The 27,204-nt window shown below is 37.6% G+C and overlaps 2 protein-coding genes across 3 annotated transcripts; one reads left to right on the top strand and one right to left on the bottom strand.

The window, feature by feature from the left end:
• Positions 1–1,922: 1,922 nt before the first annotated feature.
• On the bottom strand, positions 1,923–10,562 carry LOC129745224 (DNA topoisomerase 2). Of its 2 annotated transcripts, none has more exons than XM_055738164.1 (6): positions 10,167–10,562; positions 5,336–7,886; positions 3,452–4,911; positions 3,262–3,381; positions 2,889–3,203; positions 1,923–2,823 (listed from the first exon to the last, which is right to left on the bottom strand). In XM_055738164.1, exons 1-6 carry the CDS (start codon positions 10,194–10,196, stop codon positions 2,746–2,748), a joined length of 4,554 nt encoding a protein of 1,517 aa, XP_055594139.1. In that variant the 5' UTR covers positions 10,197–10,562; the 3' UTR covers positions 1,923–2,745. The 2 variants fall into 2 exon arrangements, with proteins under 2 accessions (XP_055594139.1, XP_055594140.1); XM_055738165.1 differs by having other exon boundaries at positions 10,182–10,562.
• Positions 10,563–12,672: 2,110 nt separating this feature from the next.
• LOC129748478 (signal transducer and activator of transcription C) lies at positions 12,673–27,004 on the top strand. The gene is made up of 3 exons (XM_055743119.1): positions 12,673–13,063; positions 13,196–13,499; positions 26,112–27,004. The coding sequence occupies exons 1-3, from the start codon at positions 13,047–13,049 to the stop codon at positions 26,259–26,261; spliced, it is 471 nt and encodes a 156-aa protein (XP_055599094.1). The 5' UTR covers positions 12,673–13,046; the 3' UTR covers positions 26,262–27,004.
• Positions 27,005–27,204: the final 200 nt, after the last annotated feature.

The raw sequence follows: 27,204 nt of genomic DNA, 5'->3' as shown, positions 1-27,204 counted from the left end.
TGTTACTGTTTACGCCAGCAATCGTTTGTGTTCGCGTGAAGTATGTTTGTATCGTGTGTGAGCGAGCATAGAACCAAACAATCGCCGTGGAATCATCGAATTTGCTCAAGCCATTTGTGTAGTCTATGGCCCGCTTTAAACAAACCGTTGAGCGCTCATTCAAGCAGTGCCATACACGATGTAAATCGTGTTCACAGCGACAGAATTTCATCGAAATTGTACCAATGTGGTGTAGTCTATGGCCCGCTTTACAATAGAGATGAAAAGAGATACATGTTGAAGGTATTTTAAATGTGTATTTTTTAAAGTTCATTATAGCAGGAAATGTCAAATTTTTTATGAAAATTTCGCATACAGATCCGCCTATGGGCTTTTTTGGTACATTGAAAGAAAAAATGTTTGCATACCTTCGGGGGTCTCAAACAGTCGACAATTTTTTTTACACGCAGAGAAAACTAGTGCCATTAAAACAAAAGAAATGCGTTTTTGAATCAAAGTTCTAGTGTTATTGGAATCTAAATCTTATTTTTTTGATTTTATTTTTTTTTCTATCAAAAGGAAAGAAAATTATTTTGAGTTGGTGTACAAGAATTTTTAATTGATGTACTGTACTTGAAATCAAAAGACAATAAATTTGTGCTACAATCAATGAAAAAATTCTTTGATTTTGATTAAATTTTCTTCGAAACCAACAACGATGGAAAACATTGTGGCGGAAAGTTCTCAATGCCGTGGAGGATTTTTGGTGAGTTTTCTTTAAATATATCTGGAGTGAATTATTAAATTTTTTAATTAGTTTTAGGTCAACTATTCAGCCGACGAAGACTAGTTCTGAAGAAGGAACGAATTGAAAGCTGCGAAATTCCAAGTTGCTCAGTTTATAACATGATCCGCTTGTTTGCCAAAAATTCGTCTGCAGATCAATGTTAGCATGTTGAAATGTGAGTACCTTCAATATCATGTATTGTCAAACTACAATCTTTAAATTGCTAGTGCTTAACTTCCTTCCTCACATTTCATTCAATGTTTTTAGGGAATATATTTTTGTCATTCATTTGTGTTTTATTAATTTGATTTTTTTCTATTTTCCTCTCTTCTTTACAGGTAGACTTCCGGAAACAAAACTTTAAATAAATAAATTATTTGAAAAATAAAATGTATTATTATTCTTCGAAATGAAACATTTGTGGTACCTGTGGTAGAAACGAAAGTAAATAATAAGAACAAAGAAAAAATGTTTTCGAATTAAAATCAAAATAACTTGGAAATAAAGGAAAATGTTATGGCATCAAACGGAAATGCTATAGGTTCAAGGGATTTAAGATTTTGAATCAAAGTATTTCAGATTTTGAATCAAGAAACATTCTTTGATTCAAAGGAAAACATTTCTTCGAAACAGAGGAAAATGTTTTTGAATCTAAGTAATTTTTATTTGTCCCAAAATCAAAGGAAAAAATCCTTTGTTTTCGTGACACTTTCCTTTGAAACTAATTTCTATTTTTCTGCGTGTAGACAGCGTGCTAACCTGTCTATCTAACCTATACAGATGTAATCCGACTACAACTCCCGATTCTTCCGTTTTTTTTTTTTCATTTTTATGACTCGTTCAGAATGCATTCCCCCTTATTCTGCGCCGCGCGTGAGGTGACGATAGTCGAGTCGCCCGATTCCAGTAGTCGCTTTAGGTGAGAAACGTCTTTTAGAATGAACTTTTTGAGTTCTTTTCCTAATCTAATAGTCACCGTTAGGTACAAATCGTATGCTCTGTCACATCGGCTTCGAGAATAAAGTGACAAGACACACGTGACTCCGACTCGATTCGACTATCGTCACCTCACGCGCGGCGCAGAATAAGGGGGATTGTTTATGTCAGTTATGCAAGTATGGAATGTGATATTGATTCGCGTCAAACAGCATTCAAATCAGTTTTATCTACAGATTTTATTATTACAAAAGACAGCAATACAAGTTGATTTCCAGTTAATGATAACCGTGGTATATTTTGAAAACTGATATCAAAACAACCAAAAATATTCCTATACAAACACTTTTCTCTACACCGGCTATCAACTTGAGATCGTGTTTAGAGAATCGACCTGATTGGTAGCTGATCGGTCCGGAGGTTACAGTTATACGATTCCAATAGAAGTTTTTTTGGGAAACCCATTTGTATGGGTTAGTGATATCATAATTGAAATTCATAGTAATTCATAGCCTTCTGTAATAATTTTCAAAATGGAGATGCAGATGCATTCTGCACATAGCTTTTCAATTCGTCGGTTGATAATTAACCATTAAAAAACCCAACGACTCGTATAACGGAAAAAATAAAACTTGTACAACTGCGAGTCCATTATTACAATATTTATGTTATAAATTAACCTTAACATCTAGTGTATTTGTGTATGTGCTGGTTTAGATAATGGAAACGCTACACACTTATGTTATTTTTTGCGTTAAAGTCTATAAATTAAATCTACTCAAACGTAAAACTGGTTGGCTACAAGATCAGGTTTTGTAAAATATGATTTAAAAACTGCAATTGCCACGTCAAGATAAGTGAGTGCATGAATCCACGAATAGATGTTAACCAAGAGATGTCTTTGCTCTTGTTGACAGACAGCGATGATGAACAATAAAGAAGAAAGGGGACATATTTTTATGCTACTAAAATTCTTCCTCGATTCAAGGAATCACACATCAGACGACACCGCGCCATTTTCGAACCTATGTTACGTTGAATGTTTACTCAAAATCTGAATCATTATCATCGTTTGCTGGTTCGCTTTCTTCTGATGCGCTGTCGGCAAATTTCTGGGTTTTCTGTCAAATAAAATAAAAGATATTTTGTTAGTTTCTCAACGAATGGTAAAGACAATCAATTTTACCTTTTTGGGCTTATCATCATCACTACTTCCAGTGCTTTGCTTCTTTCGTCCTCGCTTTGCTGATGGAGTCTGACCACCTTCTGGCTTTGGACCCAGTTTTCGTTTGACAGCAGGTTTCTTGGGCTTTACTGGGGAATCAACTTCGCTGTCCAAACTAATTGGACCTGCTTCTTCGATGTCGCTTGCGTCATCTAAAGTGCCCTGAGCTGGAGCTACACGGCTGGTGTTTCTTGCCTCCGGGTTGTTATCAAACAGCTCATCATCTGACTTATCAAAGTTCCTGTCCTCTTCGTCGTCGAAAGAGTAATTTATTTTCTGGAGGAAGTTAGAAGTAAATTAAAGTTCCAAACAAGCAAACAAACAAAATTCTTACCTTTGAAGCCGCTCGTCGATTGGTTTTTTCTCGAACCGGAACGGTTACTGAAACTCCGAAATCGTCTCCACTGGCATCTGAATTGAATGCGTCCTCATCATCACTAGTTGCCTTCTTCTTCTGCAAATATTAAGATATTATGTTCAGTGCATCTGCATTAAAATTGAAATGTTATTTTTAGAAAACTTACTTTTCCCTTTCCTCCACCCTTTCCAAAGGTCAACTTAGGTTGTTTCATACCATCGCCTTCCTTTTTCTCCTTTTTCACCCTCGGTTGTTTTGGTTCCTTGGGTGGTTTCGGTTCCTTGGGTTCCTTTTTTACCTTAGGCTTTTTACCCTCGACAAGGGCATCAAATTCATCTTCGCCTTCAGCACCATCCTCTCCCGGTTCTTTCTTCTCTTTCTTTACTCGAGTCGGCCCAGCAGCAAGTTTTTCGTACTTTTTGATGAGTTCGTCGGACAGTTTGAACTTGACCTCTTCGCCCATGACACTCGGTTTTGTGTCGTCTATGGCGCTTTTCTTGGCGACTGACTTCATGCCTCGGCCTGATGCAGCTGCTTTAGCAGCACCACCTTTGAGTTTTTTCTCAGTACTAATCGCATCAAGACGTTCCTTTTCTTCAACCTCGTCCATTTTTTTCTGAAGTACGTCCAAATCATCAACCCATAACATTTCCAATGTTTTGTTCTTCAGGGCAGCGAGCTCTGACAGCTTGTTATCTCGTTGCTTTAGCAATTCATTTTTCTTTTCATCCGTTAACATCCACATGGACATACCCAGAAGATAATCGAACTTTTTCACATCCGTCAACCTCTGGAAAGCCTTCTCTGGATCAACAGGTTTCTTTGATTTACCTGGCTTGACATCTTCGCCCTCCTCGACTTCTTCATCATCAGCGGCTTCCTCTTCTTCTTCATCTTGGGCTACCTTGCGTTTCCACTCTTTGATAGGATCAGGGCGATAGCCTCTCTTGATCAGTTCATCTATCATCGCTTTGCGTTTTTTGTTCTCGACCACCAATGTTCTATCACATTTTTCCATAATGAAACGAGCCTTATCGCTCAACTGATCTGCCTCCGCCTGCAGCATGCCCTCCAAATAAGCCTTACGCTTACCATAGTACTCCAGACGGAGTTTGTAAAATTCGTGGAAGATATCATTGGCATGTTCGTATTTGCGCAGATAGTTTTTATCGTCAAAAGCATGCATACAAGTTGTAGACAGAGAGCTGGTAAGCTTGAACACTCGATGGAATCCACCATCTTCTGCGTAAAGCTTTTCGTATTCACCAGGGAGGAATGAGATCACAAACCGAACCGTTGTGTCTGTGTTGTACTCTTTGTAGTCCGAAATAACTGGTTTCTGTTTGTCATTACCATTCAAAAGCGGCTCCAAAGTGTTTTCTTTATAATTTTGAGTCCAGGTTCCGATCGGAAGTTCAGAAATTTCAATTTTATTATTCTCTAGCAGAGCAACATTACCAACGGAGAGATATTTTTGATGTCCAACTGCTTCGATAGAGCCGCGGAAGTTCTTGTACCACGGATGAAGCACTTTCGGTTCATCACCGTTCAACATTCGACGAATGTTTGCAATAATATCGCGAGGGTTGTGATTGGGAATCTTGGTAGACCAACCAGTACCGATACCTGTAGCGAGTATGGAAAAACTTTAGATCAGTCAACTCAATCAGATAAGACTAGACTTGAAAGCTTTATTCTAATCTATATGATTGTTTAACGACTTTTGAATAATTCGATTCTATTGTATTGTATTGTATTTTTTTGTGTCACTTATTAAAAACATCTTCCGTTTCTCAACAACTTTTTACAAAATTTATAGTTTTCAAAACCTCGTAACATAACTTAAACATTATTCTCAAATAGAATTCAGCTACAATCATTAATTTCTACGTTATTCAAAATCGAAAAAAAAAATTAAAAAAAAAATGCTTCGAAAAATAAATTATTAATGTTGAAAACTTAATCAAACCAACACATATTATTCTAAATGGACACCAGGTGGGTAAAGACGAATTATGATGAACTTTTTAGATATGATTCCGTTACTTACCTTCACAACCGTTGACCAGCACCATAGGAATAATGGGTAGATACCAAGTGGGTTCAATCTTCTGGTTATCATCGTATTGGTACTCCAGAAGAGGATCATCCAAGGGGTGGAAAATCAGCCGCGTAAGCGAAGACATCATGGTGAAAATATAACGAGGACTAGCGCTATCCTTTCCGCCAGCTAAACGGGTACCGAACTGACCGCCGGGATACAAAAGATTGATGTTGTTGCTGCCGACAAAGTTCTGCGCCAAATTGACGATAGTACCGCAGAGCGATTGTTCACCATGATGATATGCAGATTGTTCCGCCACTGAGCCAGCTAGCTGGGCAACCTTGACTTCACGCTTGTCGTTACGTTTGAAACAAGTGAACATAACTTTACGTTGACCGGGCTTTAGGCCGTCAACCACACACGGAATCGAACGGACATTATCAGAGTTGGAGAACAGGACCAGTTCCAGGTTGATAAACTCTTTATACGAGATTGCACGTGTTGCTTTAGTGTACAAGTATTTTTCAGGCAAACCAACTTGTTTACGATGACGATTTTCTTCCATGTGAGCTGTGAGCCATTCTTTACGCTGATCAACAGCCTTCTTTGAGAAAGCCATACTGATGGCATCATCATCGGTGGAATTATCATACTTGAACAGGATTCGGTGTCGTTCCATATTCTGGAAGTACTCCTTCGCTTCTTTGGAAGTCGAAGTACCCAAACCCTTATAGTATTTGATATTATATGTATGAGCATTGGGCGTATCTGTTTTCCACTCTTCAAATTCTGGAAGTGAGAAGAATGAGAGTTCTTCGCCATTTTTCTTTGTGGCCTTGACAATCGGTGTAATAAACTCTTCCAGGAACGGCAAACGAAGGAGCTCTGGCCAGTTTGTGTGAATGAAATTAATCAGCAAACCTTTGATATGCGAACCGTCTTGATCCTGATCAGTCATAATCATAATCTTTCCATACCGAAGCGTTTTCAAGTCATCAATTGTTAGATACTTCTTTTTGTACTGCAAACCTACAATCTTGATAAGATTATTGATTTCAGCATTCTCGAGGATCTGTTTATGAGTAGCTTCCCTGACGTTCAGCAGCTTACCACGCAGTGGGAAAACACCATACGTATCACGGCCAACAACTCCCAAACCAGATACGGCTAACGTCTTGGCTGAATCTCCCTCTGTCAAGATTAATGTACAATTCAATGAATTCTTAGTACCGGCATCGTTTGCATCTTCCAGTTTAGGTACACCCTTAACCTTCGATTTTTTCGATCCAGATGCCTTGTTTAGTTCTGTTTGTGCCTTGAACTTGGCCCATTGTAGCACGGATTCTACAATTCCACATTTAGTCACGGTGCCAATGAACTTTTCCGAAAGGGCACATTTGGATCCGAAGCTCTTGGCTTGCAAGGTCATGTTCTCTTTTGTTTGCGAGTCGAAGGTTGGATTAACGATCAAACAGTTTATGAACACCCACATATGATTCTTAACTTGGAAAGGTTTGATGTTAATACCACCCTTGTTCTTTTTCTTCAAAACTTCAATGACCTGCTTGACAATCATGTCCGCAACATAATCAACGTGCCGACCTCCCTTTGTAGTGGCAATCGAGTTGACAAACGATACTTGTTGGAATCCTTTGTCCGACAAAGTTACGGCAACTTCCCAACGTTCATTGCAACTTTCGTAGCATAACTTTACTGGGCTACCAACTTCATCATTGTGGTCCTTAATGTACATGTCAATATAATCTTTAAAGTTTTTGATAGGCAATTTCTTGCCGTTCAGAAATACACCAACTCCACGGGTTGAAGCAGCCACATCATAAGCACGGCGAGACATGAGTCCGACTATATCGTCGTCTAGCTTTTCCATTTTAAATTTCTTTAGATCAGGACAGAACGTGATTTTTGTGTAATCTTCGCCGGTGTAATCTTCCTTAATTTTTGGTTCCGACGCCTTGCCCATGTTGTCTCCCCAAGTTTGCTTGAAGCATTTCTTGTACTGACGGGTGGCAGTCTCTACGGTAAACTTGGTACTGAAGATATTACACAGTTTGGCACCGTAACCGTTACGCCCACCGGTCACTTTCTCCTCTTCATCGTTGTAATTAGAGGAAGTCAAGAGATGCCCAAAAATCATAGTTGGTACATACATTTTTTCTTCCTTATGCATGACCACCGGAATACCGTTACCATTGTTCCAGATTGAAATCGTATTCGTTTCCTGATTTATATCTATCTTTATTGCGTTCATCTTCGGATCACGCTGTTTGTTGTCCGCGGCGTTGACAAGAATTTCGTCGAAAATCTTGTACAAACCAGGAACAAAAGTGATCTCCCGTTGAACCATCTTCTGGGCCTCGCTATCGTAGATCCACATGTTCTCCTTGAGCTGTTCCACCGAACCGATATACGTATCTGGACGCAACAGGATGTGTTCGAGCTGGGATTTCTTCTGGTAGATCTTTTCGATGGATTTGCCCCCGATCTTGGGGCTAGATGTGGCGGCCCCGGCACCATTTTGCTGAGCAGCAAATGCGGCCTACGAGTAAATAGGATGAGTGGGATAAAACATTTTTATTCTATGTAAAGAAACCTTAATGTCATTAAATTTCAGTTAAACTATACCGAGTATATCTTCAAGAATTTTGTTAGATAACAGAGTTAGATAGTTGATATAGTCCAGGTAAAGATTGATTTATTGACAAATTTCCCGTTAAGCCTACCCCTTTTCTGATACCTGACAGTATGTTATGGCGATATCCACGTTCCATTTGCACTAGAAATCCTATTTTTGGAAACGAGTGTATTTTTTTCGAATACCAATTTGTAGAAAAATATTCAAATTTCTGGGAAATGGTCCTTCTGGGCGAAATTTTCGGAGAAATCTCTAAATATCAAAGAAAATCCGGTATATGATAGCTACGGTAAATAGTACAGTCCGGTAAATGGAATCCCGGTAAACAGTATACAACCGTTCTTACATTTTACAAGCATTTTGTTCCATCTTCATTATTATTCTTTTTTCTAAATTTAAAACTTTTTCATTTCTTTAAAAATAATTTAGTCGACTTTTTGTACATTACTTTTAATACGCTTAGACATATGTATGTGTAACTTTAGCTAATCAATAGGTGAAATTTAATTTACAGATAGACACATTTTTTATAGAATTTCGATTGCAATATTGATTGCTTTTTTGTTGCTCAATACTTACAAATTTTGATTTTTTCGAAAAATCCCGCAAAGTTGTCGTTGAATTTTTACTGATGGCTTGGTAAAAGAATCGTGTACTGAACATTCTTCAATTTTTTTATTGCATCATGTATCAAATACATATGGAAATAAATAAATCAATAGTTAAATTCAAATTGCACCATTCTACAAAATGGTATTTTTGTGAGTATTTCATTGTTAAATTTGTATATGATTTTTAGTAACCCTTCTAAGTGTAACAATCAAAGCTAATCGCAAAAAAGAAAAAAAAAATGAAGAAAGCAACAATTCAATTTACCTAAATTAATTATCTAATTATTCTATTAAATAATATTTTGCATTTAGGCCAGAATAAATTCGTTATCCTTCTTTTGTCACTCCAAACCCATATTTTCAATAAATTGGAACAAGTTGGACAAAAGCTTGCATGCAATATATTTCTATACACGAATTTCTCTTTTTTTAATATAATTCCTTGAACTTTATTTACCTCTCTTCGGGATTTTCGGAAGCAAGGAAGGCGGGTGACAAAAGAAGAGTTTTATATTTGTTCCGACCTTATTTATGGGTTGATATGAAGTGGTACATTCAGCTTTAGTTTATTTGCAGTAATATTTTACATAAAATCAGTGGTGTTTTTTTTTGTGACAATTTAAGACGGGGCTACGCGGGTCGCATTGATCTAAGCAACGGGCCGCATGCGGCCCGCGAACCCCCAGTTTGACATGCCTGCTTTAGCAGGTAATGTTTCATTGAGGTTTTTCATACTGAGTTAAGCAAATGCTTTCAAATTCTGCCAATCTTAAGTTCGAGTTGAGTAAAAGCCATCGAAGTAAATGCTTTTTTCGGCTAGCCCACACTAGAAGACTGTCTCAACATCTCCCATTTTATTCGGGAGTCTTTAAGACCGTCTCAAAAACAACAGACAAAAAAGTTCGTCTCACACCAAAAATCGCAGTTCAAGTTGCTTAGTGCGACTAGTGTGAAAAGGAAAAAAGGACAAGGCTTTATTCATAGCACTTATGAAGTTGATCGTCAACTTGTAAGTTTGATAAATCTGGCAACACTGATTCATGATTCACGGATTGAAAAGCAATAACAAGACATTTAATGTTAACGTTATTCACATTAATAAAATGCCTTAATTAATCATAGTGACAATGTTATAGAAACAGTTAACATTCCCATCGTTTGAAGCGCAAAAAAACGGATTTAAACGCATCATTATAATTTGGCAGATGTTACCGTTCGATTCAAAACAAAAATGGCGGCAAAAAATGAATTCCGCCACTAAAAATTACACTTAACGAGTTTAAACTTTAATCGTTACCGTTACTGATTACTTTGTTTAATATTTAAAAGAATGTAACTGTAATGTTCTGTTTGCAAAAAGTCATGAACACCAATACTGATGGTTCAACTAGCGGACATCGAAAATGCAACTTTATGCACAGGTTGGCATCTTTCGTTTGCCGCACATATAGAAGGGTGGCATTTTACCCTCCACCGGCAACCACCAACCGGCTTTCCATCTTTTTTTCACACCCCCTACTCTAAAGCCAATTACTTCTACGAAAAAACTATTACAATGCTATGGAAATATTACTTTTTCAAAACTCACTCGTATATCCGTCATGTTGGTATGTTAATTCAACGATAAAAAGTTCCTAATATGAGATTTTCCACCAGAAATCGTTTCCAGACAGGCTGTCGTTTTTCCGCTTCCCTCAAGGCGACACCCTTCGACTATTCCGACGAATAATGCCAAATCTACTTCCGATGCAGTTACCAAATGCTACAGAACACAACGACACAACTTTCGCCAATGAATTTTCACTGTGAACAGGTCACAAAGTTTCAAAGCAGCGATTTTTCACCACAATATAACACAGACCGCCATTAAACAAAACGCACAACAAGCGACCACAGCTTTTGTCTCTCTGCTACTCGATGCGGCCGAATGCTTGCCCGTCTAGAAGCGAAATGCGATGCTGCTGCTCACGGTTTCAACGGAGGTTGAAATGAAAATGAGAGAGAGCAAAGCCAGCGGGCGGCTAACGATTTTCTTCGGCGGCCAGTGATTTGAAATTTGGCAGCGCGACGCCGAAATGGACAACAACAAACCCATGCAGCAAAACATCTGGCACCTTAAAAAAAAAATACTTACTTATATTTAAGAATTTGATTCAACGTTGAATACCAAGCGTTGTTTTAGTTCAGTTTTTTATTTCTCGCATGAGCATCACTAATGTCGTATTTGTTTTCACCCTGGTGGTCCACCGGTTGTGCACCAAGTGCTGTCAAAGCGTTTTTAATATGAAGATGACAACAGTTGGTGCACAACCGGTTGCCCATCAGATGAAAACAAATACGGCATAAGAATGCATTTATTCCTCTCGGGATAATGAACTTTCGAATCACAGGGAAATTACAAAGAATTAAGTCACGAAATTCAAAAAGAAATTACGTGACACTTCGTTTCTCCTGAAATCTATGTTCAAATTGAAACGAGTGCCCAAGTACTCGAACCACCGGTCTTAATTCAGAACAGATATCTCTTAAGTCACATTAGATTCAACAAGAATCGCGCTTTTTTGCCGGTGTATAGTGAAACTGTTTTGTATCCTTTTCCACCGTCTAGTCAAGCTTCAGCAATTGGTTTCTGCTAAGTGGTAGTTGTTCAATGAGCCAATATTTTGGTCGATACAGGTCTGGTGTTTTTCAATGAAGCAAGTTGAAATCTATCGAAACTATAGTCAAACCGATTCAGTTTGGCAGCAGGATTCGTTTCGACCTGGTAGAAATCGTTCGAAGTCAATTGGAAAGAGACAAGTGATCAACTGTCAATCCACTACCAACAAATCAGGAATCAGCCAGAAGTAATTAAGATTGTCAATGTTTATACATGATAGTGTGGGACACCATACGACGAACTATTTGTACAGAACGAATAACTATAAATAGACAGTTACACAATGCAACTGTTCAACCATCAAGACGCCCCTCGGCGACAAGTCATTAAATGCGTTCGGCTCTCACGCACACAACCACTTGCGTCCTCGTCGGACAGTCGCGATACAACCGGCCGCGTGCGACGACGAACGCCAGTGACGCGTAACCCAGAAGGTCCATCGCCGGAATGTCCAGGTAAGCGACGTGTGTCCTCGTAGGTGAACACTCGGCCCCGACCAGGCCGCACAGATAGTTATAACTTTCTCCACATGATGGCCTTGTTTTTTTTTAAAGTGAGGTATATTGGTTTGTATTGCTATATTTATTGAAATGTATTTACAATTTATAAGATCATGGATAAATCAGCATATATTTTTCTTCCATAGGATGTATTTTGTTTATTTTATTCCTTTATCTTGTTTATTTTATTTTACTTTATGTCCCTATATTTACTACAATAATCATGAACTTGTGAGAAAGAACCGTTATAACAAAAATGGTCCGCGCTTCTTAACAATTATTGAAAATTTTAAATACATATTGCATTAACATTTTAGTACTATGTCCGTCCACTATTGTCCACCTATGTCATCGGCCTGAGTTGAAAAGATCGATCTTCCAGAGATTGACCACTAAACTTTTCTATACCGTTTATCTAGATGGAATGATGGAAAAATCTATAACCTACATTAATTACATTGGGAAAATACTTGCGTTTTTTCGTAACAAAAATGAATATTTCATGAAATAAGATAATTTTCTAAATCTGGCACCCAGCCCGAACACAAAGTTTTTGCTCCGTGGGTCTACCAAATGTCAGATTTGGCGGCTTCTTATTTCGTTTTGTCGCCTTTTTTTGGCCGTTTTATCGTTTTTTACAGCTGATTCGCCCAAAAAGGGCTTGCAAAAGGCCTGTTTGGTTCCGTTTTGCACCTTTTCTGCCTAGCACAGGTAGAGCATGAAATTTACTTGCTGATGTTAAAATATGCGTTATTTAATAGAACTGACTGTTTACTGAGTAGTTGATGCAGCATTGTATTTCCCTTAATACATGAGCCAGAGTTTTCAATAATATTTAAATTACAAGGTCAAGAACAAGCTCGTGAATCAAAATGTACATTTTTTATGTCGCATCTCTAAAATAGGGCTCTCGAATTACGAAAAAAACACTCCGCTGTTCGATTTGCCAGCGTCGACTGTCAAAACAAAGAGCATCGAACGAAGAGGAGAAAACTCGATCTGCGAAAAGTTTACCTTTTACATCTCATACTGTTTTTTTGTCATTGGTGGCCATCAGCCAGCTCCGAAAAGATTCCCCCCATTATAAACTTTAATTTCGTAGACCGGAGAAGAATCGTGCGAAGCAAAATTATACCGTGCAAAGGTAGAAGTGCAGCAAACTAGTGAAGTTCCTGCTGCATCTTCCGAGTCTGATTTGTGGCGAACAACTAGTTTGTTTTTTTTTCTTTCATTTACGGTGGGTACCCGATTTGCATTTCACATACGGATCCTTTCTCTTACGTGTGGAAAAAATATGGATCGAAGCATTGGGTAAGTGATTTTTATTGTGTACGAAACGTTTCGCGTTTGTGTATGTATTAAAGCTGGAAGAATTTACTGTTTTCATTTTTTTGGCATGGTTTCGAATGAGTTTTACAAAAGTTTGCTTCCTGTATCTTCCAGCCGACAGGGACCGATGATGTCCCCGGGAATGTCCAGGCGGCCAGGTGGCGGAATGCCACCCAGAGATAACTACCAATCACATTCGTACCATCAGCAGCAGCAATCCAGTCCACATCAACATCACCATCAATCCAATCAATCTCAGCAGCAGCAGCAGCAACAACAACAATATCAGCAACATCAACAACAACATCAGCAGCAGCAGCAGCAGCAACATCAACAACAGCAGCAGCAAAGTTCAAGCCAACCCCAGCACTCCCAGCACGACGAGCTGATACGATACATTCACGAAGCATGGAATAGCGTAAGTATCAACCCGACCTCACATCAGCTTAGGCCAGTTTTTTTAACCAGCAATCAACTCCTCGAAGCGCATCTTATTGTGTGAATTTTTCGCATTGCTTGTTCAAGAGACCAGCGTCTTCGTATCGATACGTTTAGATCAGTTTATATTCAGGTGGCAAGAAGTGGCTTTCACTTTTTTTCCACTGACTAGTGACTAATACTGCTCAAGTGGGCCGTACTACGCTTCATTCCCGTTAGACAAAATGTTTCTTTTCGATTGATCTTAAATCCACATAAAATCGGTCGACTTTTAACGCATTTGACTGTGAATGATTTTTTAGTAGTTTGAAGGACTTTAGTCATTAACACGCTAGCCTAAAATTCGGATGAACCTCATCGGTGATTTATGTTGTTTTTTTCCAATTTTTATTATATTTGAGCTACTTTAATGCTTATACTAAAGATTGCCAGAAATTTTTCAGCACGTATCCGGGCAATTTTTTATGAAAACCTGGCAAAATCTGTGCATTTGATTTGAAAATAGACTATCCAAAATTCCGGGCAACTTTTGTCAAAACACAGAAGTTACTCAACAAAAATGACGAAAAAAAGTTGAAAACAAATTTTTTTTCATCAAAACTCAACAACAGATTTGCAACCGTATAGTATATTTTTTAATTATTATAATTTTTCTAAGTTTTGTTGTTTTCGAATAACGGATATGGTGTATCTCTTCATAAAGCGGTCAAATAACGGCAAACACATTTTCTGCCGAAACTCTATTGTTTCTTAAAAAAAACGAATAAAAATGTTTTAAATAAAAGGACGTAGATCGATATTGAGCACTCGAAAAAAAATCATTGTGCCCAAGTAAACTGAAGCTAACTGCTATGCGTTGTACATATGGAATTTTTTTTTTTTAAGATCATAGCCACAAATAATGTAAAAAGGTGGTTGTCGTGCTCACTATCAGAACCACACATTTTCACTTGTTTTTTTTCACAGCTTACAATTAAGCACCCAAGTTTTTTTCAGTAATACCTAATAGTCACAACCGTCTTTCCTGAAACTCGTTTACATGATCGCAATTCCCTTTTTTTTTGTTTCATTCCTTCTCATTCCGGCATGTGTGTAAGGTTTTTTTTTTAATATTTCTCAACCTGTCGATTTACCTAAACCGGACTATTCAGTGTTCTTTTAAAATCGAATTTTTTTTTTTTTTTTTTTTTTTTTTATGCGGCAGCTTGTGAGAAATCACAGGGCCCTTTTGAGGCCAAAACTTCTCACCGCGGGGGAAAGCTAGGTAAATGAATTGGGAAGGAGTTGGGCGAGACCGTAATACACCAGAGGGACTAAGCACTGGCACTCAATTGAACACTGGTTGCTCCCTGATAAATTAGAAGGTCAGGGAGCTGTATTACGAGCAAAGTTAGGGTTTTACTATTCATTATGTAATTGTGTAAATGTGTTGCAGTTTGGATGATACGATATGTAACGCTGTGTTGTGTAATGTAACAGACAAATAATAGCCACTGTGGGCTGAGTTTTGTTGTTACGATGTGTAATGCTGGACTGTGTGATGTAACAGACAAATAATAGCCACTGTGGGCTGAGTTTTGTTGTTACGATGTGTAATGCTGTGTTGTGTAATGTAACAGACAAATAATAGCCACTGTGGGCTGAGTTTTGTTGTTACGATGTGTAATGCTGGACTGTGTGATGTAACAGACAAATAATAGCCACTGTGGGCTGAGTTTTGTTGTTACGATGTGTAATGCTGTGTTGTGTAATGTAACAGACAAATAATAGCCACTGTGGGCTGAGTTTTGTTGTTACGATGTGTAATGCTGGACTGTGTGATGTAACAGACAAATAATAGCCACTGTGGGCTGAGTTTTGTTGTTACGATGTGTAATGCTGGACTGTGTGATGTAACAGACAAATAATAGCCACTGTGGGCTGAGTTTTGTTGTTACGATGTGTAATGCTGGACTGTGTGATGTAACAGACAAATAATAGCCACTGTGGGCTGAGTTTTGTTGTTACGATGTGTAATGCTGGACTGTGTGATGTAACAGACAAATAATAGCCACTGTGGGCTGAGTTTTGTTGTTACGATGTGTAATGCTGTGTTGTGTAATGTAACAGACAAATAATAGCCACTGTGGGCTGAGTTTTGTTGTTACGATGTGTAATGCTGGACTGTGTGATGTAACAGACAAATAATAGCCACTGTGGGCTGAGTTTTGTTGTTACGATGTGTAATGCTGGACTGTGTGATGTAACAGACAAATAATAGCCACTGTGGGCTGAGTTTTGTTGTTACGATGTGTAATGCTGGACTGTGTGATGTAACAGACAAATAATAGCCACTGTGGGCTGAGTTTTGTTGTTACGATGTGTAATGCTGTGTTGTGTAATGTAACAGACAAATAATAGCCACTGTGGGCTGAGTTTTGTTGTTACGATGTGTAATGCTGGACTGTGTGATGTAACAGACAAATAATAGCCACTGTGGGCTGAGTTTTGTTGTTACGATGTGTAATGCTGGACTGTGTGATGTAACAGACAAATAATAGCCACTGTGGGCTGAGTTTTGTTGTTACGATGTGTAATGCTGGACTGTGTGATGTAACAGACAAATAATAGCCACTGTGGGCTGAGTTTTGTTGTTACGATGTGTAATGCTGGACTGTGTGATGTAACAGACAAATAATAGCCACTGTGGGCTGAGTTTTGTTGTTACGATGTGTAATGCTGTGTTGTGTAATGTAACAGACAAATAATAGCCACTGTGGGCTGAGTTTTGTTGTCACGATGTGTAATGCTGGACTGTGTGATGTAACAGACAAATAATAGCCACTGTGGGCTGAGTTTTGTTGTTACGATGTGTAATGCTGGACTGTGTGATGTAACAGACAAATAATAGCCACTGTGGGCTGAGTTTTGTTGTTACGATGTGTAATGCTGTGTTGTGTAATGTAACAGACAAATAATAGCCACTGTGGGCTGAGTTTTGTTGTTACGATGTGTAATGCTGGACTGTGTGATGTAACAGACAAATAATAGCCACTGTGGGCTGAGTTTTGTTGTTACGATGTGTAATGCTGGACTGTGTGATGTAACAGACAAATAATAGCCACTGTGGGCTGAGTTTTGTTGTTACGATGTGTAATGCTGGACTGTGTGATGTAACAGACAAATAATAGCCACTGTGGGCTGAGTTTTGTTGCTGCGGTATGTTATGTTTTGTTGTGTCATATGTTTAGTAAACAGATAATGTGTTATGTAATATTGACCCATTGACCACTGAATGATGTGTAATGTAGTGTAAAGTGTAAATTTCCGGTCAAACAATCATTACTGATCGGACCAATGAATGCTTGGTGGGGCGTTTGTAAAAAGCCCTGGGGCCAACACCATATCTCAGTTCACTTGCATTCTAAGTGAACTGAGGGTGCTCCTAAGTATCGAAAAGTGTGATAATATAACCACGGAAAGGATACTTAGGCGTCAAGGCATACCCAATTATATCAGAGTGATATAATTGAGCCCCCCACCACGCCCAGGGAGTGTTCTTTTAAAATCGAATTGCATTTTTTTAATGAATTTAATACTTTTTTTTCTATTTATTTATTTTTTACTTATCTACCTGTATTCACTCAGTGCAGTGGTGTAAAAACCATACTTTTAAATCAATCAACCACTAAATCTGTCACGTTTTCGATAGCAAAATTGAAAAAAAGTTAATTACAAAGCTGACGTAATTTGTCCCATTCGGGCATTTTTAGAATTAAAAAATACGAAACACATAACTTTTGACAACTTTTCAAATGTAGTCGTTTTTATAACTTTTTATCAATGTGTAATTTCTGAGACTGTTCGAACACCTAAATTCGACTTTGCACTGGATTTTTAACGTCATGTTTTCACTACAAAACTAGGTAAATGCACAAGAAAAGCAGTTCATGCCTATGGCCCATTCATTCATGGCCCCCTTTGCGTTTTTTGGAAATTTCGAAGGGGGTCTGACAAAAGAAGAAATTGATATTTGTTCCAGCCTAATTTAGTTGACTTCATCGAGTTGAATTCGCCGATTAATGGTGCTTATACTGCCCCAGGGGTGGTTCTCATTATGCCTCATTATTGTTCTCATAGTGACCGATTTTCAGCTTCCGACAAAAAATTTAAAATGCATGTTTTTTAAACGTTCTCTACTTTTTCAAGTATCAGCCAGATATCGAAAAGACTACTTTAGTGTTGAACACGAAACAGTGATGTCACTCACATAATATAGCTGTTTTCTATTGTTTAATAAGCGTCCTTCTTAAGGTGGCCATCATGCCCTTATCTCTTCTATAACAAATTATAACAGTTGAACAATCGAGCAATTGAAGTTATTTAAAGGGATTGGGAAGAATGGCAGCTTGCTGTTAAATTCCTTAAAAAAAAAAAAAAAAAAAAAAAAAAAAAAAAAAAAAAAAAAAAAAAAAAAAAAAAAAAAAAAAAGTTATTTAAAGCATTTTTTTCAATTTCCCCCATCAATTCACCGAACAGTGCGGAAGTTAAAGCATTATTTTCTTAGAAAGATTAATACTTTTATGCAATTCTTTTTTTTTTTTTTTTTTTTTTTTTTTTTTTTTTTTTTTTTTTTTTTTTTTTTTTTATGCGGCAGCTTGTGAAAAATCACAGAGCCCTTTTGAGGCTAAAACTTCTCACCGCGGGGGAAAGCTAGGTACATGAATTGGGAAGGAGTTGGACGAGACCGTAATACACCAGAGGGACTAAGCACTGGCACTCAATTGAACACTGGTTGCTCCCTGATAGGTTAGAAGGTCAGGGAGCTGTATTACGAGCAAATTTAGGGTTTTACTATTCGTTATGTTAATGTGTAAATGTGTTGCAGTTTGGATGCTACGATATGTAACGCTGGGTTGTGTAACGTAACAGACAAATAATAGCCACTATGGGCTGAGTTTTGCAGTCACGATGTGTAATGCTGTGTTGTGTAATTTAACAGACAAATAGGGGCCACTGTGGGCTGAGGTTTGTTGTTACGATGTCTAATACTGTGATGTGTAATGTAACAAACAATAATAGCCACTGTGGGCTGAGGTTTGTTGTTACGATGTGTAATGCTGTGATGTGTAATGTAACAGACAATAATAGTCACTGTGGACTGAGGTTTGTTGTTACGATGTCTGATGCTGTGTTGTGTAATGTAACAGACAAATAATAGCCACTGTGGGCTGAGTTTTGTTGTTACGATGTCTAATGCTGTGTTGTGTAATGTAACAGACAAATAATAGCCACTGTGGGCTGAGGTTTGTTGTTACGATGTCTAATGCTGTGTTGTGTAATGTAACAAACAATAATAGCCACTATGGGCTGAGTTTTGTAGTCACGATGTGTAATGCTGTGTTGTGTAATGTAGCACTAATAATAGCCACTGTGGGCTGAGGTTTGTTGTTACAATGTGTAATGCTGTGTTGTGTGATGTAACAGACAAATAATAGCCACTGTGGGCTGAGTTTTGTTGTTACGATGTGTAATGCTGTGTTGTGTAATGTAACAGACAAATAATAACCACTGTGGGCTGAGGTTTTTTGTTACGATGTGTAATGCTGTGATGTGTAATGTAACACACAATAATAGCCACTGTGGGCTGAGGTTTGTCGTTACGATGTCTTATGCTGTGTTGTGTAATTTAACAGACAAATAATAGCCACTGTGGGCTGAGTTTTGTTGTTACGATGTCTGATGCTGTGTTGTGTGATGTAACAGACAAATAATAGCCACTGTGGGCTGAGTTTTGTTGTTACGATGTCTAATGCTGTGTTGTGCAATGTAACAGACAAATAATAGCCACTGTGGGCTGAGGTTTGTTGTTACGATGTCTAATGCTGTGTTGTGTGATGTAACAGACAAATAATAGCCACTGTGGGCTGAGTTTTGTTGTTACGATGTGTAATGCTGTGTTGTGTAATGTAACAGACAAATAATAACCACTGTGGGCTGAGGTTTGTTGTTACGATGTGTAATGCTGTGATGTGTAGTGTAACAAACAATAATAGCCACTGTGGGCTGATGTTTGTCGTTACGATGTCTAATGCTATGTTGTGTAATGTAACAGACAAATAATAGCCACTGTGGGCTGAGTTTTGTTGTTACGATGTCTGATGCTGTGTTGTGTGATGTAACAGACAAATAATAGCCACTGTGGGCTGAGTTTTGTTGTTACGATGTGTAATGCTGTGTTGTGTAATGTAACAGACAAATAATAACCACTGTGGGCTGAGGTTTTTTGTTACGATGTGTAATGCTGTGATGTGTAATGTAACACACAATAATAGCCACTGTGGGCTGAGGTTTGTCGTTACGATGTCTTATGCTGTGTTGTGTAATTTAACAGACAAATAATAGCCACTGTGGGCTGAGTTTTGTTGTTACGATGTGTAATGCTGTGTTGTGTAATGTAACAGACAAATAATAACCACTGTGGGCTGAGGTTTTTTGTTACGATGTGTAATGCTGTGATGTGTAATGTAACACACAATAATAGCCACTGTGGGCTGAGGTTTGTCGTTACGATGTCTTATGCTGTGTTGTGTAATTTAACAGACAAATAATAGCCACTGTGGGCTGAGTTTTGTTGTTACGATGTCTGATGCTGTGTTGTGTGATGTAACAGACAAATAATAGCCACTGTGGGCTGAGTTTTGTTGTTACGATGTCTAATGCTGTGTTGTGCAATGTAACAGACAAATAATAGCCACTGTGGGCTGAGGTTTGTTGTTACGATGTCTAATGCTGTGTTGTGTGATGTAACAGACAAATAATAGCCACTGTGGGCTGAGTTTTGTTGTTACGATGTGTAATGCTGTGTTGTGTAATGTAAGAGACAAATAATAACCACTGTGGGCTGAGGTTTGTTGTTACGATGTGTAATGCTGTGATGTGTAGTGTAACAAACAATAATAGCCACTGTGGGCTGATGTTTGTTGTTACGATGTCTAATGCTATGTTGTGTAATGTAACAGACAAATAATAGCCACTGTGGGCTGAGTTTTGTTGTTACGATGTCTGATGCTGTGTTGTGTGATGTAACAGACAAATAATAGCCACTGTGGGCTGAGTTTTGTTGTTACGATGTGTAATGCTGTGTTGTGTAATGTAACAGACAAATAATAGCCACTGTGGGCTGAGTTTTGTTGTTACGATGTCTAATGCTGTGTTGTGTAATGTAACAGACAAATAATAGCCACTGTGGGCTGAGGTTTGTTGTTACGATGTCTAATGCTGTGTTGTGTAATGTAACAAACAATAATAGCCACTATGGGTTGAGTTTTGTATTCACGATGTGTAATGCTGTGTTGTGTGATGTAACAGACAAATAATAGCCACTATGGGTTGAGTTTTGTAGTCATGATGTGTAATGCTGTGTTGTGTAATGTAACAGACAAATAATAGCCACTGTGGGCTGAGGTTTGTTGTTACGATGTCTAATGCTGTGTTGTGTAATGTAACAGACAAATAATAGCCACTATGGGTTGAGTTTTGTAGTCACGATGTGTAATGCTGTGTTGTGTAATGTAACAGACAAATAATAGCCACTGTGGGCTGAGTTTTGTTGTTACGATGTCTAATGCTGTGTTGTGTAATGCAACAGACAGATAATAGCCACTGTGGGCTGAGTTTTGTTGTTACGATGTCTAATGCTGTGTTGTGTAATGTAACAAATAATAATAGCCACTATGGGCTGAGTTTTGTTGTTACGATGTGTAATGCTGTGATGTGTAATGTAACAAACAATAATAGCCACTGTGGGCTGAGTTTTGTTATTACGATGTGTAATGCTGTGTTGCGTAATGTAACAGACAAATAATAGCAACTGTGCGCTGAGTTTTGTTGTTACGATGTGTAATGCTGTGTTGTGTGAAGTAACAGACAAATAATAGCCACTGTGGGCTGAGGTTTGTTGTTACAATGTGTTATACTGTGTTGTGTAATGTAACAGACAAATAATAACCACTGTGGGCTAAGTTTTGTTGTTACGATGTCTAATGCTGTGTTGTGTGATGTAACAGACAAATAATAGCCACTGTGGGCTGAGGTTTGTTGTTACGATGTCTAATGCTGTGTTGTGTAATGTAACAGACAGCTAATAGCCACTGTGGGCTGAGTTTTGTTGTTACGATGTCTGATGCTGTGTTGTGTGATGTAACAGACAAATAATAGCCACTGTGGGCTGAGTTTTGTGGTTACGATGTCTAATGCTGTGTTGTGTAATGTAACAGACAAATAATAGCCACTGTGGACTGAGGTTTGTTGTTACGATGTGTAATGCTGTGATGTGTAATGTAACATACAATAATAGCCACTGTGGGCTGAGTTTTGTTGTTACGATGTCTAATGCTGTGTTGCGTAATGTAACAGACAATAATAGCCACTGTGGGCTGAGTATTTTTGTTACGATGTGTAAAAGTGTGTATCTGAAACGAACAACATCATAAGCAGAAAAAAATCAATAATCTGTATATAACCTGGGCCTTTTAATTAAATGAAGCCGATCTTGATGGAGAGCAAGAAAAACAAAATAACTTACTTGAGAGGTACAATTTTGATACCGGTTTACCTACACTTTCACGTTACAAGTGCTTGAATTTCTTGGTAGATGGTTTACAAATCCGTCTCTGTAGGAATAGAATCTTATATTGTCCTGAAATATATAATATCATTAAAAAGGTTCATCACGTAGAATAATAAACAGGTCAAACAATCATTGCTGATTGGACCATTGAGCTTATGGGTGGGCGTTGGTTTAAAGCCGTGGAACCAGCACCGTTGTTTTCCGTTTCACTAAAGCTCATATAGTGATCCGTTGGTACTTATGAGAGTTACATTGTGATATTTTACTATCAGAATATAAATTTCTCATACGACAAGCTAAACTCATTTATATAGAGGTGCAGATATAAATGAGCCCCCACCCGCGTCCACGGATGAATAATACTTTTATGCAATTCAGTACTGAAAAGAAAACTTTTCGACACTGTTTTTGTTTTGCTTGCAAAAGAACAGTCCATGACCTGCTTGGTCTGAAATTTTCAGTCATTGGCATGGTCGCGGTTTTTTGTTGAGACGTGATTCTTGTATATTCATCAATTGATTTTCAAGGGAATTCTTCGAATTAGCATAAAAGTTATGTATGAAAGAAGATGCAAAAAGTGTTGTTTTTTTTTCCAGCACGAGTGGTAAATTTATCCAACGAGGCTTGCCTAGTGCACAGCAAAAATTATTTCCTGTAAAATTATGCAAATGTCCTGTAACAAAAACAAATTACGTGACATTTAATTTTTAGTGTACAACTTTTTTACAGGACATTTGTTGTAAGAGCAAGTCCAATGGTGTTGGGAAAAAGTGGTAGGAATTTTGACGTCTGTAGCACAGATGGGAATTTTTCTATCGTGAAATATAGACCAAAAAGGTTGGCCGTCCACCGGTGTGATAGAATACGAAGGTATAAAATTGAAAGCAACCAGCGATGCCAAGAGAATTTGCTTTTCAGTAATTTTACTGACTTTTTGTATTTTGAATTCACCGTTTGAAAATTGAAATCAAATTTATTTTACTTGATCATTAACTTGAAATAGTAGTGCCAATATGAAAATTTTATTATTTTATAATTTTTTTTAAAGTTATAATGCATCCCAATATTAAACTGTATTCTGCAGAATTAGGAGTTTTGTATTGGAGGGCATTTGATATCACGAGTTGATAAAGTTTTTGAACTCTTTCTAAAACTTTCATTTTCAAAGTGATAATTAAGTAAGTGACAAATAAAAAGTATAGATATTTCAGACACAAGCTGAATTTTACTTCCGATACGACGCCTTGCGTTTGATATGATTGACACTTGTCGAATCAACAGCGAGGGTTCCGTTTTCTAAAGATGATGGATCCATTAAAGACGGCGTTCCGAACTTGTTACCGGACATTCCGACGGAATATCTTTTTCAAATAAAAAAGCGAAACAATTTCCTACTCCCGAAAACCGCTCAAACAAAACATACATACAGAATTTATTTATTCACCCAGCTATCTGGCATCTCTGCGCCTCAAAATGTATTCGATTGGCAAGGGCATGAAAAAAATTGGCTGTAAGTTTTACAGAGTTGATTAACTTCATTGCAATTCGTATCAATTTAAGTGATAAAAGATTTAAAAAAAAAGAAAATATCACTTTATGTTTAAATCCTGAAATTGCTCAATTTCCTTTATTTTCCCCTCAACTGAGGTTTTGAGCATAAGATAGATGGCAGCACCTAAGCGTTTCATGCACGAATACTGTATTGCAACGCCGACTCTATCACTCGGTTTGGTGTTGCAAAATATCGTGTTTTTCTATCACCCTCAACCAAAAAGTGTTATACGATACAAATTTTGCAGCGCGAAACTGTTCGAATATCAGATTTTCCCAACACCGGTGTACGGCAAATGTGTTGTGATGTGTTGTAAACCTTCGAAATTTCCAACTCCATCTCAACCAGTGAACTTGCTCTAATAATAAATGAATCTTCGTTAACTTTTAAGGAAAACAATTTAAAATTACAGGTTTTGTTATTTACGGGTTGATTCATTTTAAAGGTTGCAGTTTCAGTGACACGTAATAGTCAAAAAAAATTCTGTGTAGGATAATTACGCCCTACGTCCTACTTTCCTACTTGAAGGAACAGTTTGCAGTTTTCTCCTTCCAAATCAAAACATTATAACTGTTCGACACTGTTTTGAAAGTGTATCGAAAAGTACTACTTTTCGACAATGTTTTTTTCAGTAGGGAAAGCAGGCCTTTTCTAAAGCAATCTTCGTAACGTACAGCAAGAAAGAACTTATCCAACTTTTTGCAAAATTCGATTTTCAGCACTCGACGTAATAAAAAGGCGAACACAAAATCATTGCGACACTGAACACGTCATGCCAATTTTCTTGTAATGTTTAAAATCAAACCAAAATTTTAGGGTAGTTTTATACATACACGCAGCGAAAAAGTTTTTTAGGACAAAGGAATTTTACTTTGTTTAGTGGCCAAACAAAGGAATATTACTTTGATTCTGGGACAAATAAAAAATCTCTAATCTGTTTTCCTTTATTTTAAAGAATTTTTCACCTTTGAAATTAAAACAAATTCTTTGATTCAAAGTATTTTTTAAATTCAAAGAATAAATCCTTTGTTTCAAAATTTTTTCTTTAGAATCGTACTCATAATACATTGTTTCAAATAAAAAAGAAATTTTTTCAATAGAATATATTTTTGAATCAAAATCAATTTTTTTTTTGGTTCAAACAACAAGATTTCTTTGAGTGTATATTTACTTCAAAAATCAAAAGAAAAGTTAATCGATGGAGCATTGAGTGTAAAATTGAACGCATTTTCGCTTGATGCCCTCCATCAAAGTCTTAACTGTCATCTGGTACCAGTTTCTCGGTTTTTTTTTCATTTTCTTAATATATCCTTCTCGTCTTCGACTTGACTTCTCGCTCTTCCGAAGATCCCGCTTCATTATTGCCCAGTACTGCTCCACCGGGTGCAGTTCCAGACAGTTTGACAGGTTCATGTTCTTTGGAACAAAATGGACAAAATTGGCCTCATACCGCTCCAGGACACATTTAGAATAGGGGCGTGATGCCAAATCTGGCCAAAATAGCGGAGCTTCGTCTTGCTGCTGCAAGATCGGCAAAAGACGCTTCTCGAGGCACTCAGATTTGTAGATCTCGCCATTTACTGTGCCTCTTTTATCACGAAAGGCTCACTCCTCAGTCCGCAAGAGCAGATGTGGCCTGCCAAACGAGATATTTGGAGGCGAACTTCGATATTTTCTACTTCTTAAATTTGTCGCCACATTAGACTGAGTCGATTTGGGATCTAAAAAGCTTCGTTTTTGTTCAAAACTCATCAATGATTTTTTGCAGTATTTGAGTTATTTTGAACTTTTATGTTTGTATGAGAAAAATTGAATTTGAATTCTGCAAAAAATCATAGATGAGTTTTGAACCAAAACGAAGCTTTTTAGACCCCAGGGTTTGAGAAATTTCAAATTGACCCCAAATCGACTCAGTCTAGTCCACATCGAACTTTCTCTTGCCGGTTAAAAACTCCAACCCCGGAATTTGCTTAAAATCGGCTTTTATAGACCTTTCGTCCTCCATCATGGACCATATTTTGTCAGCATCTTCTCGTAGAACTTCCGTGCCCGAGTTTTAGCCGTCGATTGTTGCCGCTTATCGTGGTTTGAGAAGTTCTGTACCTTGTAGGTATGTAGTCCACCTCTCTTCTTTGCATTCTGAACGTAGCTCTGCGACATGCCGATCTTTTTAGCCAAATCACGACTTGAGACGTTGGGATTTGCTTTAATCATCCGCTTCATACGACTCAAAAATGAATTTGAAAAAAATACTACAAACGAAGCGCGGTATTGTTCTCTTTTTACACTTTCAACTGGCAAAAGCTGTAGTGAAATTTAACGATCAATACTTAATCTAGTAAATGTATTTTAGCAGACCTCTTCCCACTGTGGATGAATAAAACTGTACAGTTTCACAACAATTTTTGTTTCTTTCTCTTCATTTTCAGATTACTCAAGACAAAAATCAAACGCCGCCAGTATTCTACAAAAGTGTACCTGAACCGCGGCTAGCCGGTTTCACACCGTTCGATTTGGAAGCCTGGTGGGGTCGGCGGTTGGTTCACAAGATCAACATTTCCACCCATGGTCATCAGTAAATGCTGTTTAGTTGCGGAAAACAAAATCTTGAAAAAAAAAAGATTACTGTGCGCGTACACCAAAATTTTCTGGTGGAAACGTTCAGTAGTCTACAGTTGAGAGTTTTTGGGGGACTGGGATACGTATCGGAAACATAGACAAACACACCCACATAAACACATACACACACATGAACACTACACATACAATTGATTTGCAAGGTCGCCGTTAAACGAGGTTAAATTAGTAAACCAGCAATCATAAAAAAAAACAAAACTCACTCCTACAAAAAACTGGAACACTTCGTTGCTACAAACTTTCAGAGAAACATTTTCAACCTATGCTTTTATGAAATTTACTGTCACAGAAGATTTATTTTAAATTTGTGTTTTAGGTATTGGGAACTATCTAAATTATGCTAATGATTGGAAAACAAAATATAGGTCGACGTATCATAAACAAAATAAAAACAAATTCCATAACGATATGATAATGGTGATCTTAAATTTCAACCAATGTCTTTTTACAATCTTTTATGTAACAACTGTGTAAGAAATAATTGTGAATATCTCAACTCAGAAGACAACACAAAACAAACAATAAAAAGTTCATTTTTCCTTTTTATTTCCGTTTCTTAAAATTTATTATTTATCTCCAGCTCGTCTCTATGATGTTTGATGAAGCGATCAATGAATTATTACTACGTATTAATTGAATATGTAATAAATAGAATGAGCAAACATAGTACGTTTCCTGATGAACATTCGGATAAATCAATATAGTAAAATTGAAAGAATTCATCCCAAGATCGGTTTCGAAAATAAAGGGGACTACGATCTTCTAAAACTACTACTGGGCGTATGGGTCTTCCGTCTCCCCCCTTCGGCAATTGTCATCTATAGATAATGGCAAAACTCTCCGTAGTGAACAACATACGAAACCAACGCCCGTCTCGGATAAATA

The sequence above is a fragment of the Uranotaenia lowii genome, chromosome 2 (assembly GCF_029784155.1).
Source record: "Uranotaenia lowii strain MFRU-FL chromosome 2, ASM2978415v1, whole genome shotgun sequence".
Lineage (NCBI taxonomy): Eukaryota > Metazoa > Arthropoda > Insecta > Diptera > Culicidae > Uranotaenia > Uranotaenia lowii.
This window is presented reverse-complemented; position numbering and strand designations above follow the sequence as displayed.

Excerpts from the sequence above, each read along its gene's own strand:
- LOC129745224 (XM_055738164.1), bottom strand. The coding sequence starts at position 10,196 with ATGACGGATATACGAGTGAGTTTTGAAAAA. Across the intron at positions 4,912-5,335 it reads GCTGGTCAACGGTTGTGAAG|GTATCGGTACTGGTTGGTCT; the intron begins GTAAGTAACGGA and ends TACTCGCTACAG. Across the intron at positions 2,824-2,888 it reads ATGATGATAAGCCCAAAAAG|AAAACCCAGAAATTTGCCGA; the intron begins GTAAAATTGATT and ends TTTATTTGACAG.
- LOC129748478 (XM_055743119.1), top strand. Across the intron at positions 13,500-26,111 it reads TTCACGAAGCATGGAATAGC|ATTACTCAAGACAAAAATCA; the intron begins GTAAGTATCAAC and ends CTTCATTTTCAG.